The 18,407-nt window shown below is 41.8% G+C and overlaps 3 protein-coding genes across 6 annotated transcripts; 2 read left to right on the top strand and 1 right to left on the bottom strand.

Annotated features, from left to right (window-relative positions):
* Positions 1-2,568: 2,568 nt before the first annotated feature.
* On the top strand, positions 2,569-12,918 carry LOC6645095 (glutamate synthase [NADH], amyloplastic). Of its 4 annotated transcripts, XM_002067826.4 has the most exons (15): positions 2,584-3,036; positions 3,125-3,252; positions 5,387-6,473; positions 6,705-6,707; positions 6,862-7,025; positions 7,097-8,391; positions 8,461-8,819; positions 8,886-9,031; positions 9,489-9,598; positions 9,670-9,803; positions 9,871-10,202; positions 10,269-11,655; positions 11,719-11,819; positions 11,889-12,547; positions 12,630-12,918. In XM_002067826.4, the coding sequence occupies exons 1-15, from the start codon at positions 2,713-2,715 to the stop codon at positions 12,758-12,760; spliced, it is 6,360 nt and encodes a 2,119-aa protein (XP_002067862.2). In that variant the 5' UTR covers positions 2,584-2,712; the 3' UTR covers positions 12,761-12,918. The 4 variants fall into 4 exon arrangements, 3 of the variants coding, with proteins under 3 accessions (XP_023032955.1, XP_002067862.2, XP_023032954.1); XM_023177186.2 differs by lacking the exon at positions 6,705-6,707; XR_006954478.1 differs by lacking the exons at positions 9,670-9,803; positions 9,871-10,202; positions 10,269-11,655; ... (1 more) ...; positions 11,889-12,547; positions 12,630-12,918 and adding an exon at positions 9,118-9,358 and having other exon boundaries at positions 2,569-3,036; positions 9,489-9,545.
* Positions 12,919-14,020: 1,102 nt separating this feature from the next.
* LOC6645096 (eukaryotic translation initiation factor 3 subunit E-2) lies at positions 14,021-15,692 on the top strand. The gene is made up of 3 exons (XM_002067827.4): positions 14,021-14,212; positions 14,301-14,693; positions 14,763-15,692. Exons 1-3 carry the CDS (start codon positions 14,123-14,125, stop codon positions 15,582-15,584), a joined length of 1,305 nt encoding a protein of 434 aa, XP_002067863.1. The 5' UTR covers positions 14,021-14,122; the 3' UTR covers positions 15,585-15,692.
* A 27-nt stretch (positions 15,693-15,719) lies between these two features.
* Positions 15,720-17,629, bottom strand: LOC6645097 (probable asparagine synthetase [glutamine-hydrolyzing]). The gene has a single exon (XM_002067828.3). It carries the CDS (start codon positions 17,627-17,629, stop codon positions 15,944-15,946), a length of 1,686 nt encoding a protein of 561 aa, XP_002067864.1. The 3' UTR covers positions 15,720-15,943.
* Between the last annotated feature and the right edge of the window lie 778 nt (positions 17,630-18,407).

Below are 18,407 nucleotides of genomic sequence, written 5' to 3' on the forward strand. Positions count from 1 at the left end.
CATCGTCTCCGAAACATTGCGACAATGTGACGTAGACTCAGAGCACCACCATTCTGACTCTACGCTGTTGGGGCAGATAAGTTCGATTCGAACGATCGCTCTTTTGCCGGCCGGTTGTGGGGACTTTGAACAAATTTTTTTATAAATACATACATATACACATAAACATACCTACTGACCAAATATTCTCGCATAATTCATAGAATGCCTTTTGATAACTGATTTAACTGGCATGCGGGAAGTGATTTTCTAGCGGGAGACGCGTGTTTTAAGGCTGATATAAGTATATACGTTATTTAGTGGACTCCGTGAACTTGGCCGCTTATCCTTATCAATGAGTTATAGTTTTTTGTTTATTAGTATTTTATTGTTGGGGCCTTACCTTTGATTGATTTATTTATGTATGTCTTTCTAATTAATAAGAGGAGATACTACCCCAGCAGGGATTAGCTACTGTCACGAGTGTTGCAAATTTCTTGCCAATTTTACGTCAATTCACTCATCAAGCAATCTTGAAAGAGAATGCTAAAGCTTATGGAAATTTTTCTTTTTTGCATTTCTAATGGCCACAAAGTCAGATGAATACATTTTATCTCTGAAATGGAGATTCTTTAAATAGAATAGGTCATAAATTCAAATGTCTTCAAAACAAGAATAACGAATTCCAAAAATATCATGCATATATAGAACAATTTTCAAATGCATTTTCAACAGAAATACAATTCTTTTCTTGCTCTTATTATTTATTTCATCTACGAAAGGTTGATGATCCCAAAAAACCTTCTCAAAATATGACTAATGTTCAGTTTTATATTTTTGATGAACTGAATAAAAAGCAAATAACATTACTAATTGCTACATATGATATCATATATAGTGTCTCAGTGCTGGCCTTTTTGGGGTGTGTCAATGGCTATTATGGTTATTATATGATGTACTGCCATTGCCAAAATCTTCTATTCTAAATCTTCTATAAATGCGTCGATTTTTTCCCTATTATAATACACAGATAAGACACATTTCTTGAAACTTTATGGAATAGAATTTATAATATTATTTAAATTTTTAATGAAAGTAATGCTGCATATTGAAATCATTCTTGTCCCAATTACTACTTAAGAATATCTCCACTTCTTAGTTAGAATTCAAATTTTGTATTGAATTTCTTAAAAAGAAACTAAAACATCTTCTTTAAATGAATTTAACTAAATAAATTATTAGAAACTTAGAAATTTAGAGAACTACGTCTAATATTGAATGAATTCTTGAAAAAGTTTTTAAAATGTAACACTAAATAAAATTGAAAGAATTTTTTAATTATAAAAAAAGAGTGATCAAATTAGATTATTAGGCACTATATGGAAATGTGATAAATGTACTAATACATTATGATATAATATACTAGATACCCAGGGCGGAGGCTGAGGAGTTGGGACATCCCCCGAAATGTTGATATTTTTAATGCCAAAAATAGTGAATCTTCCAAGTGGTCGGACAATTTTGATAAATCCTCAAACTTGCCAAAATTACTAAATTCCTAGGCCGAAAATCTTAATTCCTCGAAAACATTTTCCAGATCCCTTCAGAAAAATGTGTAATCTGATGTTTTGATGTTTTTTCTATATATAATTTGTATAGGTTTTTGCTAATAAACTTTATTAATAAATACCACTTTTGTCGTTGTCGTAAATACTTTAAAATTATTGGCAATCAGCTGACAATACATACAATATTTCCACCAATTGTTTATAGCTTTTGTTCCTAGTTTGATATGAACTATTTACTAAAACTTTTTGTTGTTCCAAGGTGCTCTATAATGGCACAGAAGTGCTATTGGGATCGTTCGATTGATTCATTGAATTAAAGTGCCTTACAACATGAGGACAACAAATGTTGAATAACTAATTAAGACACTTGAAGAAAGTCAAAAAATATTACGCTAAAAAAACACTCGTCATACCCACATACATTTATATGTGCATATATGTATAATGCATTTCAAATATGAAAATTAAGTTTTTTTTTGATAAGAAAATATATGTATAGGAACATGAATCAATCTGGAAATCGTGTGTGTCTAGAGAACTATTACACTATTAATATTATGAAGTATTATTATTATTGCTCAGTACTCATGACTTATGGAAAGAGCAGGAGGATGGGGGAAAACGTCACATTGAGAGAGAGAGAGAGAGAGTGAGAGTAGGTGAATGAGTGTGAGTGCGAGTGCGAGAATGATCAGTTTGGGGGGGCCTTTAACGGAGCTCACTGGTCGCTGTCTTGCTCATTCGCTTTAAAGCAGCCGTCAGTGTCGCGTGTGCCCCAAAAAGCGGAAAAACTAAAAGAAAATATATAGAACAAAATAGTATTGTAAGTGGTGCGTTCCTCTCTATCTTTCTCTCTCCCACACTCTGTATGAGAGTGTGTATGTATGCGTGTGTGTGTGTGTGAGTTTGTGTGTGGGGGAAATGTAGATTTCGTGAATTTTTCTCAATAAATGTAAAATAATGTTGATTTTTGTTTTTTGGTTTTTTTTTTTGAATTTTTTTTGCAGCTTCTAAAGTGTATTAAGAAAAATAAGAAAAACTGAAAACTATAAACTCGAGAAAACAAGTGAAAATTTTATTTAAAACTAAAAAGTATCAAGTGTAAGGAGATACTAGAAGCAAAGAAAACATTTTTAGCAAGTGCAACCCGGGTATACAACGTATAATGGCACCAATAAACACTGACAATTGCGAATTTGAATGTGCAACTGTTGATACAAGCGTCAGCAATAATTTTGAGAGCAATACCAATAACATCAGCAACAGCAGCAGCAGCACCAGCAGCAGCAGCAACAACAACATCATCAACAACAACGAAGAATCGAATGAAGTGCATTTGAGTGACAACGATCAGCATCAGGATGATGATGTACAGGAGCAGATGCCCTGGGAGGCACCAGGCAAACAAGGACTCTATGATCCTCAGAATGAGCACGAGGCCTGCGGTGTCGGTTTCATTGTGGCCATCGATGGCAAACGCTCTCACAAGGTGAACATCCAGTGAACAGACAGAGAAAGAAACATTCAAATATATTCACTAAATGCCATCTTCGTTTATATATATATGTAATCAATAGATTTTACGTGATGCCCAGACCCTGTCAGAACGGATGAATCATCGCGGTGCCTGCGCCTGCGATAATGACACTGGCGATGGTGCTGGCGTTTTGGCTTCCATTCCCCACGGACTCTATGCCAAGGCTCTGTAAGTTTTTTAACACATTTCTCTATTCTCTATCCTTACATATGTATGCACATGCCGGTTGCCATTTTGGCGCCATTGATAAATAGCTTACACGGATCTAGACATCCGACCATAACGTTGCAATCTCGTGCGCGAAACAAAAAGTTTATTTAAAAATAGCACAAAAACTTGCCATGTCGTTTGTTCGTTGAACAAGACAACAATAACAACAAAAACAAAAAAAAAATGTATGTACATACTCTTTAATCTAGAGGGCATTAACTAATTATTAACTAGATTGTTAGCTAGAAAAACCCGAAAATTAGATTGATATAACGCAATCTATCTAAAAATATGTGAAAAACGAGTTTTGTCACAAATACGATATATAATTGCCATATAATTCCCCCCTCAAACATCCTGTCATATCGAAATATATAATCTGTATGTAGGGTATTTAATGTACTATATTTAAATATAATTTCAACTTCAAAGCAAGCAAATACATATGAAATATCCTATGTATATATGTAGATATATCTGGGGGTATGTACTTATGTACGTATGTATGTATATAGGACCAATGGCCATATTATATATGTATATACATATATTTATACATATGCAATATTTACCCTAACATCTGCTCTCTAGATTTCTGTGTTTTCACTTGATGTTTGCTGTTTTCTGTTGATTTTGTTAACAATTTTTTTTCGGTTTTTTTTTTTTTTTTTGATTTTGGCATGGCTCTCGTTTTTGTTACGGCTTGCCAAAAATATGTGTTTTTTTTTTTTTTTTTTTAGCAATTACTTTGAATAAATTATTCCATTAGTTACTCGAAATAAAATGACATTTCCATAATAATGAATGGAGGAAGGTTAATAGAGAGAAACAGTAGGTGAAAATAAAATGGGTGTGAAGGGGAGGTGACGGGTAGGGGGGGTAAGGGGAAATGTTCATTCAATTCGCACTTTTAGTTTTTTGTATAGCGACTACTTGTTGCTATAACAGCTGTTCACATAGAGAGAGAGAGAGAGAGACATCTGTATGTATGTATAGACCTCAGACGAAGCGGTCATTTAATCGTCTAATGTCGAACGACTTAAATCTTGCTTTAATTATCATCTAATGCAGCCTGTTAATTAATATGTTCGAATGTGTATTAATTTTCTGTTTTGAACTAGCGCGCGCCTCTCATGAAATTGTGAAATACTTTGCATATTCGTGCTAGACACGCACGTGCCCCGTGTCCGTTCGTTCGAATACCCCTCATGGTGAGGGGACGGAGGCGTGGGACTAATTATGAGGCGTTGAGGGCGAGGTAGATTGCCATTTGGACAGCGCAACAAGTTAAACAAACAACAACAAAAACAAGAAAATGAATGCCAAGTTCAAGGAACGCATTAAAAATCGGGCACTTGTTGCGATATTGATATTATTTATATGGAACCCCCCATGAATCTTGAACGCTGCGACGTAATAAGAACAAGATTGACATTTTTACTTGGCTTATATACTAAGTAACTTACATACATACATATGTATGTGCATTTCAATTCTCGTTGAAATGACAAACAGTTGCAACGATCGGAGAGGCGATCGGACAGACAGATAGACAGATGGACGGACGGAGGAAGAGGCACTGTTGTTGGCGTCAAGGATTTGACAGTTGCTGACGATTACGGACCATTGAGATTGTGTTGATAAGGCGACTTCGATGCCGTTTCGTCATTTAACGCAATCGCAATTCCGCTTGAATGGGGCGATGAATGAATGTTTAAGCCTAAATAGAAATAGAGAAAGAGATGGAGAGACCTTTAATTCAATTAGAAATGTGAAACCTGCCTGGATTTATGGCGCATTATTTAGAAATCATCTCGCAAATATGACATAACCATGACCGACTGACTATCCAATGAACCTCCCCCCCCACACATACACATACAAACAGAAGAGTATCTATATACATACATATGTACATAGGTATTTTTCCTATAGTTAGAATAATAAATGAAACTTAATCAATGGCAAATTCCATAAATTTCAACAAGCATCAAATTGTTTTTGATTTTTTTGATCATATATATAAATTTATATATGTATTTAAATGCCCCCTTCTTCTTCTTCTTTTGTTTTCGTGGACGTCTTCTTGTAGCGCTTCTCAAGGTGTAACCTTGCCAGAGTTGGGCAATTATGCTACAGGCATTTTTTATCTGGATGAGGCGCAACACTCAGCCGCCGAAACTGAATTCAATGCATTGGCCAAGAGCCTGGGCCTAGATGTGATTACCTGGCGTACTGTGCCAGCTAAACAGGAGGCCATCGGTGTGGTCGCTCGCAAATCGGAGCCACTGTCGCGTCAAGTATTCGTACGCCGTCCCGAGGGCAGCGATGAGAAGACGTTTGAGCGACAGGTCTTCGTTTTGAGGAAACGTGCCAGCCATGAGCTGACCAAGCCGGGCAGACGTTTCTATATCTGTTCCTTGTCGGATCGCACTGTCGTGTACAAGGGTCTGTTCACCTCGGATCAACTCTGGGACTACTATACGGATCTGAAAAATCCCGAATTCGAGACTTACTTGGCCCTGGTCCATACACGCTTCTCGACAAACACCTTCCCCAGCTGGGAGCGTGCCCATCCATTGCGTGTCTTGGCCCATAATGGTGAGATCAATACCTTGCGTGGCAATGTCAATCTAATGAAGGCCCGCGAGGGTGTAATGCAGTCCGAATTGTTTGGCGATCAGCTAAAGAAACTCTATCCGGTGGTGGAGCCCAATCTCTCTGACTCTGGATCATTTGATTGTGTCTTGGAGTTCATTACCATGGCCAGTGAGCGTTCGTTGCCCGAATCGGTGATGACAATGGTTCCTGAGGCCTGGCAGAATGACAAGACTATGCCGCAGGAGAAGCGTGACTTCTACCAGTGGGCTGCCTGTGTGATGGAACCGTGGGATGGTCCTGCATTGATTAGTTTCACTGATGGCCGCTTCATTGGTGCCGTTCTGGACAGGAATGGATTGCGTCCATCGCGTTTCTATGTGACCAAGGATAACGTGCTGGTCATGGCCTCCGAGGTGGGTGTCTACGATGTAGATCCATCCCAGGTGTCGCTCAAGAGTCGCCTTAAGCCGGGTCGCATGTTGTTGGTGGATACCAAAGAGAAGAAATTGATCCAGGACATTGAGTTGAAGTCGCAGATTGCCAAGTCGCGTCCCCATTCCGAATGGTTGCAGCAAAAGGTGAGTTATCCCCTCCATCCATCCACACACCCCACACACACACAGTCAATCCTCAGCAGGTACACCCACCTACATACCTACATGTATATACATCTACTGATAAAAACACTTTGACACATTTTGACACGAAATTTTCTAACCTTGTAATTGTAATTGGTCTAAAAATTTGTACATTTCTCTCTCACGCTTTCAATGTGAATCCCTTTTTTTTTGAATCCTGGACGATTGCAGATGGTGAGTGAGTCCTTTAGAGAAGTCTTCAGGAGAAATCGTAGTCTTTGAGCGTTCTGAGTTTTTGTTTTGATTTTGCTTTGAGTTCCCGTGCATGATAAAGATATCGGAAATAAATTCACCGTGCCTAATCCTTAAAACAACTCTTTTTCCCTAGATAACCTTGGACGAGATACGTAATGCGAATGTCTTGAATGCTCCGGTGGAGGAGCAGCCCAAGCTGCCTGCCTCTCAACGTGGCATCTTTGATCCGCGTCTTCCGCTCTTTGGATACACCACGGAGACAGTGAACATGTTGCTCATACCCATGTTTAAGAACAAGTAAGATCAGAGATCACTAAAGATGTTCGATTGGTTTTCTTTAATTCATGTGTGTGTGTCGGTGTTTATAGGAAAGAAGCTTTGGGATCTATGGGAAATGATGCTCCATTGGCATGCTTGTCGGCATTCCAACCCATTCCTTACGAGTACTTCAAGCAGCTATTCGCCCAGGTTACCAATCCACCAATCGATCCATTCCGCGAAAAGGTGGTCATGTCGATGCAGTGTCCCATTGGTCCAGAGGCCAATTTGCTGGAGCCATCGGCACAGCAGGTTCATCGCATCTGGCTACCAAATCCCATACTGAGCATTCCAGATACCCAGCTGCTCAAGCGGAATACGCATCGCGGCTGGAAAACCAAAGTGCTGGACATAACATTCCAGTTTAATGACGGTGTTCAGGGCTATCTCGATTGCATTGATCGCGTTTGCCGCGAGGGTGCAAATGCTGCCCAAGCTGGCTACCAAATTCTGGTCATATCCGATCGAGAGGCGGGCGCAAAGGGACGTCTAGCCGTATCGGCCCTACTCGCCTTGGGCGCACTGCATCATCATCTGATTGAGACGCTGCAGCGCATGAAGGTCGGCATTGTGGTGGAGACAGCCGAAGCACGTGAAGTGCATCACATCTGCGTCCTCTTGGGCTATGGAGCTGATGCCATTTGTCCTTATCTGGCCTTCGAATTGGCCCAAGCTCTGCGGGATGATGGTGTAATCGGTCCTGAGGTCACTAACAAGCAAATCTACAATGCTTATGCCCAGGCCATTGACACCGGCATTGCCAAGGTCATGGCCAAGATGGGTATTAGCACATTGCAGTCCTACAAGAGTGCCCAGATCTTTGAGGCTGTGGGATTGGGCAACGATCTGGTGAACAAATGCTTCCGCGGCACTCAAAGCCGCATTGGCGGCGTCACCCTGGAGATTATGGCCAAAGAAGGATTGGATCGGTATCAGCTAACCTATTGCAAGGTCTCGCCCGATACTCGCATTCTCCGTAATCCAGGCCAATATCATTGGCGTCATGGTGGAGAGGCTCACATTAACGAGCCTTCCTCGATTGGCAGTTTGCAGGAGGCGGCTGTCAATAAGAATCTTGGCGCTTTCGAGCAGTTCAAGAAGACCACTCTGGACAGTGTGAAAAAGTGTGCACTGCGTGGTCAATTGGAATTTGTGACCGATCGCCAAAAGATCGATATATCGGAAGTGGAGCCGGCCAGCGAAATTGTTAAACGATTTGCCACCGGAGCCATGAGCTTTGGCAGTATATCTCTGGAGGCCCATCAGACATTGTCCATAACAATGAATCGCATTGGCGGCAAGAGCAACACCGGTGAAGGTGGTGAAGATTCGGATCGTTATTTGAGTAAGTTTATCTAAGAGATCTCTCTTTGAAGATAATTTGCTCATAAAAGGTTGTGGGATCCATTTACAGATCAAGATCCCAATAATAGCCGCCGTTCGGCTATTAAACAGGTGGCTTCTGGACGATTTGGTGTTACCGCCTCTTATCTGGCCAACGCTGATGATTTGCAGATTAAGATGGCTCAGGGTGCTAAGCCTGGTGAGGGCGGTGAGCTGCCCGGTTATAAGGTTACCAAGGATATAGCCAAGACTCGTAAATCGGTGCCGGGTGTGGGCCTAATCTCACCGCCACCCCATCACGATATCTATTCGATTGAGGATTTGGCCGAATTGATATACGATCTAAAATGCTCCAATCCCAATGCACGCATCAGTGTCAAGTTGGTGTCGGAAGTGGGCGTCGGTGTGGTAGCCTCCGGAGTAGCTAAGGTAAGGCTATCGAAGTAGATAAAACATTCGTTACCTTAATCATTGATATTATTATTGTTTTCGTAGGGTAAAGCTGAGCATATTGTAATCTCTGGTCATGATGGCGGCACTGGTGCTAGCTCCTGGACTGGCATCAAGAATGCCGGTCTACCCTGGGAATTGGGTGTAGCCGAAACTCATCAAGTTTTGGTTTTGAATAATCTACGTTCAAGGTAAGTGACCGACCAAAAGCAGAGTCCCTTCTGCTCGATCCACTCGATTCTCTTGTTACTAATCATGAACGAAACATTACCGAAAGTGGCCTGGTGGTTATGTTATCCAGATGATGACAGCGTTGGAAAACGTTGATCAAGATTGATTGATTGATTGATGATTGATTTGTGGGCGATATAAACATACAATACAAATGGGCAGAGTCAGACTCAGTTTCTTCTCCCACGCCAGATCCACCCACCCACACATATCGATATCGACGATCGGTCGATCCTGTCGCTCACTTGCTCACTCGCACGAACGTCGCGCCGCGCTGTGCTCCATTCGTAATTTCTCCTCATTACTTTAATTGAGTTTAAGAATATCGTTTTATGCTAACATTGCCCTCCTTTCTATGTCTCCCGCTTCTCAACTGGTTTTGGATTGTGCTCCTCTCCTCCGTCCATCTTTAAACAGGGTGGTTGTTCAAGCCGATGGTCAGTTGCGTACTGGCTTCGATGTGGTGGTTGCTGCTCTCTTGGGAGCCGATGAATTTGGCTTCAGTACCGCCCCCTTGATTGTTATGGGTAAGTGAGAGAGCATTCTACAATCTAATAAAAGAATATTTCTTCAATTAAGCTGTTGATTTATTATTCAGGTTGCACCATGATGCGCAAATGTCATTTGAATACCTGTCCTGTGGGCATTGCCACCCAAGATCCAGTGTTGCGTAAAAAATTCACTGGAAAACCCGAGCATGTTATTAACTTCTTCTTCATGCTGGCCGAAGATGTAAGACTCGTGTTTTCCTATTGCATTTGAAGTTTCCAACTCATAGATTCTTTTCTCCTGGCCATAGATTCGTCAAATAATGGCCAATTTGGGTATACGCAAGTTCCAGGATCTTATTGGACGAACTGATCTCTTGCGTGTGGCTAGCCAACGGGAGTCAAAGGCAAGCCATTTGGACCTTAAGTTATTGTTGCAACCAGCCTTGGACCTGCGTCCGGGCACGAATATTGTGGGCGGTTCCATCAAACAGGACTTCCAATTGGAGAAGCGTTCCGATAATGAGTTGATTATCAAGGCCCAGCAGATCTTCAATGGTTCCGCTGATAATGTCACGGTTAAAATGCGTATTCACAATGAGGAGAGAGCATTTGGCTCCACTTTGAGCTATCATATTGCATGGTAAGTGCTGAGACACTTATTTTCGCCAGATCAATCCATGAATTGTACCTTCTGTATCGTCCACAGCAAATATGGCGAAGCTGGTTTACCTCTGGACAAGAGCATCGACATCTTTTTGGAGGGTTCGGCCGGTCAGAGTTTCTGTGCTTTCTTGGCCCGCGGTGTCAATGTCACTCTCAAGGGTGATGCCAATGATTATGTCGGCAAGGGTCTGTGTGGCGGCAATGTCGTAATCACTCCACCCGATACCGCCACCTTTGAATCGCATCTCAATGTGATTGCGGGCAATGTGTGCCTGTACGGCGCCACCGAGGGAACAGCCTATTTCCGGGGCATTGCTGCCGAACGTTTCTGTGTGCGCAACTCGGGTGTTACCGCTGTGGTCGAAGGTGTCGGTGACCATGGCTGCGAATATATGACTGGCGGTTTGGTACTCATTCTCGGTCTGACTGGACGCAATTTCGCAGCTGGCATGTCCGGTGGTATTGCCTATGTGTACGATATTGATGGCACATTCAAGCCCAAGGTGAATCCAGAGAGTGTCGAGCTGTTGCCGCTGGAGTTGTCGGAGGATGTTGCATTGGTTAAGAAACTGCTGGTCGATTTCATTGAGAAGACTGGCTCCAAGGTGGCCAAGCAATTGCTCGATAACTGGGCTGAGGCCCAAACGAAATTCGTCAAGGTCTTCCCATATGAGTATCAGAAGGCTCTCAAGGATCTTGCTGAGCAGGAGGCTGTAGAGCAGCCTCTAAAAACGCCTGCCCTGGAGAATGGCAATGGCAAGCACGAGCCACACATTAAGGACATCGAAGAAGCCATTCAGGATGTAGCTCTGGAGCAAAAGCGTGCCGATCGAGTGTTGGACAAGACACGCGGCTTTGTCAAGTACAAGCGCGAGACGGCACCCTATCGCGATGCGGCCGAACGACAGCAGGACTGGAACGAAGTTTACAACTTCCCGCATGTGCGCAAGAACCTGAAGGTCCAGGCGGCCCGTTGCATGGAATGTGGTGTGCCCTTCTGTCAGTCCAATTCGACGGGCTGCCCACTGGGCAATATTATACCCAAATGGAATGATTTGGTGTTCCATGGGGAATGGCAGGAGGCCTTGCGTCAGCTGTTGCAAACCAACAACTTCCCCGAATTCACCGGACGCGTTTGCCCTGCCCCCTGCGAGGGATCCTGTGTGTTGGGCATCTCCGAACCGGCGGTGACCATCAAGAACATCGAGTGCGCCATCATTGATCATGCCTTCGAGCAGGGCTGGATAAAAGCAGAAATTCCTGAAGTGCGCACGGGCAAGCGGGTAGCCATTGTGGGTTCCGGACCATCGGGATTGGCTGCCTCCCAGCAACTCAACCGCGCTGGACACTTTGTCACCGTCTTCGAGCGCAACGATCGTGTCGGTGGACTTCTCCAGTATGGCATTCCGACCATGAAGTTGTCCAAAGAGGTAATTTCCACGGAGTTGTGATCAATTTGTAGACCAGAATACACATGACCTTTGATATTTCAGGTGGTCAAGCGTCGTGTCGATCTTATGGCTGACGAAGGAATCGAATTCCGTACTAATGTTCATGTGGGCAAGGACTTAAAGGCCGAGCAGCTGCTGCAAGAGTATGTAATCCCATTCATAATAGCTTAGCAAATTCTCTAACTTGGTTTGATGTTTCTTTCGATCCGTAGATATGATGCAGTATTACTCACAACTGGATCCACCTGGCCACGCGATTTGCCACTGGCCAATCGTGATCTGAAGGGTATTCACTTTGCCATGGAGTTCCTAGAAGCCCAGCAGAAGAAACAACTGGGCGGCAAGCAGGACATCATCTCAGCGGCCGGCAAAGATGTGATCATCATTGGAGGTGGTGATACAGGCTGCGATTGCATTGCTACTTCTCTGCGTCAGGGAGCCAAGAGTATCACCAGTTTCGAAATCCTACCTGAACCCCCACAGAAGCGGGCCGAGGACAACCCCTGGCCACAGTGGCCCAAGGTCTTCCGTGTGGACTATGGCCACGAGGAAGTGAAACTGAATACGGGCAAGGATCCGCGACAGTATTGCACCACAACCAAAGAGTTTGTTGGCGAGAACGGTCACATCAAGGGCGTAAATACTGTCCAGGTCGAGTGGACAAAAACGGAGACGGGTCAATGGCGCATGCAGGAAGTCGCTGGATCTGAAAAATACTTTGCCGCCGACCTCATCTTGCTGGCCATGGGCTTCTTGGGTCCCGAGAAGACTGTTCCCGGGGAACTGGGCTTGGAATTGGATCCACGTGGCAACATCAAGGCATGCAATGGACAATATGGCACTTCCAATGCCAAGGTCTTTGCCGCAGGGGGTAAGTAATCGATAAGCCTTTGACTTGTTCTTGTACTTCATTCAAATGGTCATCATCTTTTTGCATTTCTCATCTTCTTTAGATTGCCGTCGTGGTCAGTCTCTGGTGGTGTGGGCCATCACCGAGGGTCGGCAAGCAGCTCGTCAAGTAGATTCCTACTTAACTGGCAAGAGCAGCGGCTTGCCAGGACCCGGTGGCGTGATCAGGACCTAAATTGGAGCCTTGCGTCTGTGTGCATCGTCCTTAGTCTAGAGAGAAATTCGTTTTCAATTTGTGATTCTTATTTTCGCGATTTTAGTTTAGTTTACACTTAAAAACAAAAAAAGACTTGAGTTTTTTTTACATACATATGTACACACAAAACAAAGAAACAAGGATAAGCTTTTTCATTTAGTTTTATTTCTAGCTGGGGAAGAGCTATGTATATGAGATGCCCTCCATTGAAAAGAAAAAACTGAAGGAGTCAATTAAGAGTGCAAAAAAACATAAAAACAAAATTTAACTAACTAAACAAAACACACACAAAACAAAAAAAAAAAAAAAAAAAAACTAAGAAGAAAATATATATCCATAACTTCAAGGACAATAACTAGAATTTTATCGTTACCGTTATAAAACAAAAACAAAAACAACTATAATCTATACAAACATATTTAGAAATGCATTTTTTTCCATGTTGTGAAAATTTTTGAGTTGCAAAACGAACAAATTGGTATGCTGATCTCCTTCTAATCTTTATATATACCTATATATATATATATATGTTACCTAACTGTATAAATATATATGTATGTATTTGAGAACTACAATCGACAGTTAATTGCATAATCTATATGTACCTAAGTGGCTATTGTTACATAAAATGCCCCTTTGGCAGTTAAATGAGATACAAAATCCACTATTTATATAAATATTTAATCCATCTATATACCCATACCCATATACAAAACAAAGAAAAAACAAAAACAAAAAACAACATATATTAGTATATGTATATTTATGTGCAAAACATTTGATGAAATAAATATTCAGTCTATTTAAAGTGTTGAAAAAAAAATATATATTCAATCTCTTTATTTTACAAAATTCATAGGTAAAATCGAAAAGTAAGCAATAGACTTCGACAATCTCAGCTAAATTTTTTTGTTTTGTTAAATTTTTGTCTTATATTCGATTAAACAAAAAAATGTTTACTTAAATTGTTTCGACAGCCGTAAAAAATTAGAGTACTGTTAATGTAAAACGGTTTTGGAAACAATTGGCAGCAAAAGACACAAACAGAATTCGAGAATTAGAAATCAGTAAAGAGTTTAGGATACAAGTTTGAATATTATTTGAATTACCGACTGTTACTTAAATAGTGGTGAACGATGAATTCGCTCTCATTATGCGTGCTCGATTTGAGACTGAGCAAAATGTATCGATTAATCGACATTCCGGAGCAAAACCTATCGAAAATCGACCATACATCGTTTCTTTTCATCTCTGGCCACACTGCGCGCGGTTTGCACGCGTATTTTTCTTGTAGTTGATTTATAAATTTTTTGTGAAAATAGTGGAAAAACATCTTCAATTATGGCGCAATTCGATCTAACACGTATCAACTGTCAATATCTGGACAGGCATTTAACGTTTCCTCTTCTGGAATTTTTGTGCGGCAAGGAGGTTAGAAATTTTAGTTTGCCGTGTCACCAGCAACCCAGCAACTAAAGGTTAACACCCCGCTTTCTTTTCGCAATTCCCCCTCTCGTAGATCTACAACCAACAAGAGCTATTGGAATACATTCTGGAGACCGTAAACAAAACGAACATGATTGATTACACTATGGACACACGGAAGCGATTGAATCTTAGCCAGGAGATGCCCGAAGAGCTAGTGCAACGAAAAGCCGAGGTGCTGGCTACGCTCAAGCAGTTGCAGAACGAAGTGGCGCCCATCATGAAGGCCACCGATATTCTGAAAAACGGCGAGAGCATGAAGGATTCGAAAACATTTGTTAATGCCTTGCAAAAGGATTACAATTTTAAAATGGAACATTTATATAGCGCCTACAAGTTGGCCAAGTATTTGTACGAGTGCGGCAACTATCAGGAGTCCACCTCGTATTTGTATTTCTGTTTAATTGTCATGGCTCCGAATGATAAGGTACTGTATTGAAATTTATCTTGTTTTATTTTCTTAATTTCAAATAACAACAAAACGCTTGTTTTGCAGAACTATCTGAATGTTTTGTGGGGTAAACTGGCGGCTGAAATTCTAACATTGAACTGGAACACGGCTTTGGAGGATCTGACACGTCTGCGAGATTACATTGATAGTGCCAATTTTTCAACCATTCAGGCCCTACAGCAGCGGACTTGGCTCATTCACTGGTCGGTGTTGGTTTTCTTCAATCATCCAAAAGGCCGGGATCTGATTATCGAGATGTTCCTGTATAAGCCATTGTATTTGAATGCCATTCAGACCATGTGCCCTCACATAATGCGCTATTTGGCCACCGCCGTGGTCATTAACCGTACCCGTCGCAATGCTCTAAAGGATTTGATCAAGGTTATACAACAGGAGTCGTATACATACCGCGATCCCATTACCGAATTCCTCGAGTGCCTGTATGTGAATTTTGATTTTGAGGGTGCTCGTCTCAAGTTGCACGAATGCCAGACAGTCATTCTCAACGATTTCTTCATTGTGGCCTGCCTAAATGAGTTCGTCGAGGACGCGCGTCTAATGATTTTTGAAACTTTCTGCCGTATCCATCAGTGCATCACCATTAGCATGTTGGCTGATAAACTGAACATGAAGCCCAACGAAGCCGAATGCTGGATAGTCAACTTGATTCGAAATGCCCGGCTCAATGCCAAAATTGATTCGAAACTTGGTCATGTAGTGATGGGCACTCAACCCTTGAGTCCCTATCAACAATTGGTGGAAAAAATTGACTCGCTGTCCATGCGTTCGGAGCATTTGGCCGGTCTAATTGAGCGTAAGAGCAAACAAAAAAATCAAGAATCCATTGACTCCTGGAAATATTATTAGATTCGTGGCCTAATCATAAGTTCAAAGATAAATTTTGTATTGTAAAACAATGGCGAGAACGAGATTTTCGCATATTGGGCGAATAAAACACCATCCTTGTTCGCATAAGCCGCAAATATTTTATTTTTTCTGTTTCCTAAAGGAACCAGCGAATAGAATCCACTGGATGCAAGATAAGTATTAAGAATTACCCATTAATATGAACATAAGTTTTTCTTTTTGCAAGATTGGATAGTTTGACGACTGTTTGCAACACAAATGAGAGAAGGAGATCGATCGAGACAGAAAGAGATGGAGAAGATAGATCATGGGAAAGAGTGAGTCAGAGATAGAGAGAGAGGGAGAGCGATAGATGGCTTCTAGCACTTGCCATAGGATTTATCATGTGCCTTTTGGGCACGACCCGACGGATCTTCAGGACAACCCCAATCCATGCGCGGTGTCCATTTCTCCACAGTTCTAGCAGCTGCTTCACCCGGAAACTGCTCCTCGAATATGCAGCGATAATAGAAAGCTTCTTTTGTTTTTGGAGGATTAATGGGAAAACGTTTCACAGCCTCTAGAAGTTGATCGTCGCTCACGTGACGTGCAGCGAACTTGGGTAGGGCATCGATAAGATCGTAGCCCACGCCATCGGAGAACTGTTCCTTTTGCCTCCAAAGTACTGCATCTGGTAGATAGTTTTGGACAAAAGCCTTACGCAAAATAAACTTCTCGATGCGCTTCTCTCGCACACCATCAAATTCATTGAGGGACCCTGGAATTTTATCCTGCGGACGTATACCCATCACATAGTTGACAAACGCTGTGTCTAGGAATGGGACTCGCAGCTCTAGACCCTTGGACATGGTTACCTTGTTGGCCCGCAAAATGTCGGAGACATGGAGTTGCTCACACCGATTGACCATTTCCTGATGGAACTCCTCATAATTGGGCGCTTGATGGAAGTAGAGATAGCCACCAAATATCTCATCGGCTCCCTCGCCAGATAGTATCATTTTGATGCCGGTGCTCTTTACATATCTGGCCAAATAGAACATGGGAAGGCTGCAGCGTACAGTGGATATGTCATAGGACTCCAAATGATAAATCAAATCTCGCACTCCGTCCAGGCAATCGTCAACGGTAAAGGCAATCTCAGTGTGGTGGCTATTTATATGACGGGCCACCATGCGAGCATGCTCAAAGTCCGGAGACCCTATCATACCCACAGAGAATGTATGCAAACGGTACTTTGGATCCTTTTCCCGCATTACATTCGTGGCTATCGATGCTATCAAACTGGAATCCAAGCCACCTGACAGCAAAGCTCCAAACTGAACATCGCATTGCAAATGCGATCGAACAGCCCGCTCCAGTTGCATTCTTAGTTCGCTCAAGTCGACTGGCTGAGTTGGTGTGCCATGCCTCCAAATTGGATCATAGTAGCGTCTGGTCTCTGATTCAAGTTTCACCTGGCCCTGGATAAAGTGGCCAGGTGGAAAAATCTTCAGTTGTGGGCAAATTCCTATCAAACATTTCATTTCAGAGGCAAACATAAGATTACCCGCATCGTCCTGGCCCATATAAAGGGGGATAATGCCAAAGGGATCGCGGGCCACTAGCAATTCCCGTTTCTTCTTATCGTACAGAACGAACGTGAACATGCCAGTGATGTGATTAAGCAAATCCTTGCCATACTTCTCATACAATTCAATGATCACATTGCTGTCACTCTTCGGTTGATAGCCCCCACGCTCCTGGGCTATATCCTTGGCCAGTTCGAGATAGTTGTAAATCTCGCCATTGGCTATCAACATAATGGAACCATCCTCAGAGTACAGTGGCTGATGACCCGTCTCGACGCCAATCACCGAGAGGCGTTCGTGCATTAAAGCCACGCCCTGACTCTCAACAACCGCCACACCAGTGTCGTCAGGGCCTCGATGGCGTTGCTTTCCACTCAGGCGATAGGCCAATTCCCGTAAACTATGCTCACTGTTCAGGATACGGCGTGGTTGTACGGACTGGCCATTGGACGAAAAAATGGCCAAAATACCACACATAATAAACGGAAATTGAACAAAACTATTCTGGACTTTTTATAGAACTAACAAACTTGTTATAATTCATCTGCCTTTTATAGGTAAACTTTAGTCAATGGTTGTAAAATACCCTGCACATTGCATCAAGTAAAAGGGTATATTTAGATGGGCTTACTTATATGCACATATTCTTGATCAGCAGCATCAGCCGTTGGAGGCACTGGAGGAATGAGCATTCAATTCCCAAGGTATTGCCAAGTCGAGGCAGCTAATTGCCATTTTTATTTTTGGTTTATTTATATTTGTTAATTAAATCATTTCATAATTTCCCATATTTAGTATATTTCATTAATTGGAACTGGATTTGAAGCACAAAAACTGAATTAATAAGTACCCCGAAATAAGAATCGCGTTTTAATGGACTTTTTGTTGTTGTTATAGTTATTATTATTATTGTTAATTAAATTGAAATTTCAAGCATATATTCCTAAAAATTTGATCTATTGTATGTTTATATATGCTTATTCACATAGATCCATTAGCATTAGGCGATGATCAGCTATCAAATTTGGAATAGTAAATTAAAAGTTTTTCGAAAATCTCGACAAACAGCTATGTACATATGTACATCATCATTTTTTTGTACATACAGTAGAGCATCGATTACATATAAATCAATGACACCTGGAACGCATAAATTTTTCCAGGTTGAAATATATTACAGGTATCATAAGTTTTTAATTCAATTCAAAATGTATCTAAACTCTTTATGAACTTAAAAATTTACCGAAATACAATT

The sequence above is a fragment of the Drosophila willistoni genome (genome assembly GCF_018902025.1).
Source record: "Drosophila willistoni isolate 14030-0811.24 chromosome XR unlocalized genomic scaffold, UCI_dwil_1.1 Seg105, whole genome shotgun sequence".
Classification (NCBI taxonomy): Eukaryota; Metazoa; Arthropoda; class Insecta; order Diptera; family Drosophilidae; genus Drosophila; species Drosophila willistoni.

What these genes read in the sequence shown, in the direction of transcription:
- LOC6645095 (XM_002067826.4), top strand. Translation starts at nt 2,713, where the DNA reads ATGGCACCAATAAACACTGACAATTGCGAATTTGAATGTGCAACTGTT. An exon ending in ATGGCAAACGCTCTCACAAG is followed by an intron (nt 3,037 to 3,124) that starts GTGAACATCCAG and finishes TGTAATCAATAG; the next exon opens with ATTTTACGTGATGCCCAGAC. An exon ending in TAGCCTCCGGAGTAGCTAAG is followed by an intron (nt 8,820 to 8,885) that starts GTAAGGCTATCG and finishes TTGTTTTCGTAG; the next exon opens with GGTAAAGCTGAGCATATTGT.
- LOC6645096 (XM_002067827.4), top strand. Translation starts at nt 14,123, where the DNA reads ATGGCGCAATTCGATCTAACACGTATCAACTGTCAATATCTGGACAGG. An exon ending in AATTTTTGTGCGGCAAGGAG is followed by an intron (nt 14,213 to 14,300) that starts GTTAGAAATTTT and finishes CCCCTCTCGTAG; the next exon opens with ATCTACAACCAACAAGAGCT. An exon ending in TCATGGCTCCGAATGATAAG is followed by an intron (nt 14,694 to 14,762) that starts GTACTGTATTGA and finishes CTTGTTTTGCAG; the next exon opens with AACTATCTGAATGTTTTGTG.
- LOC6645097 (XM_002067828.3), bottom strand. Translation starts at nt 17,629, where the DNA reads ATGTGTGGTATTTTGGCCATTTTTTCGTCCAATGGCCAGTCCGTACAA.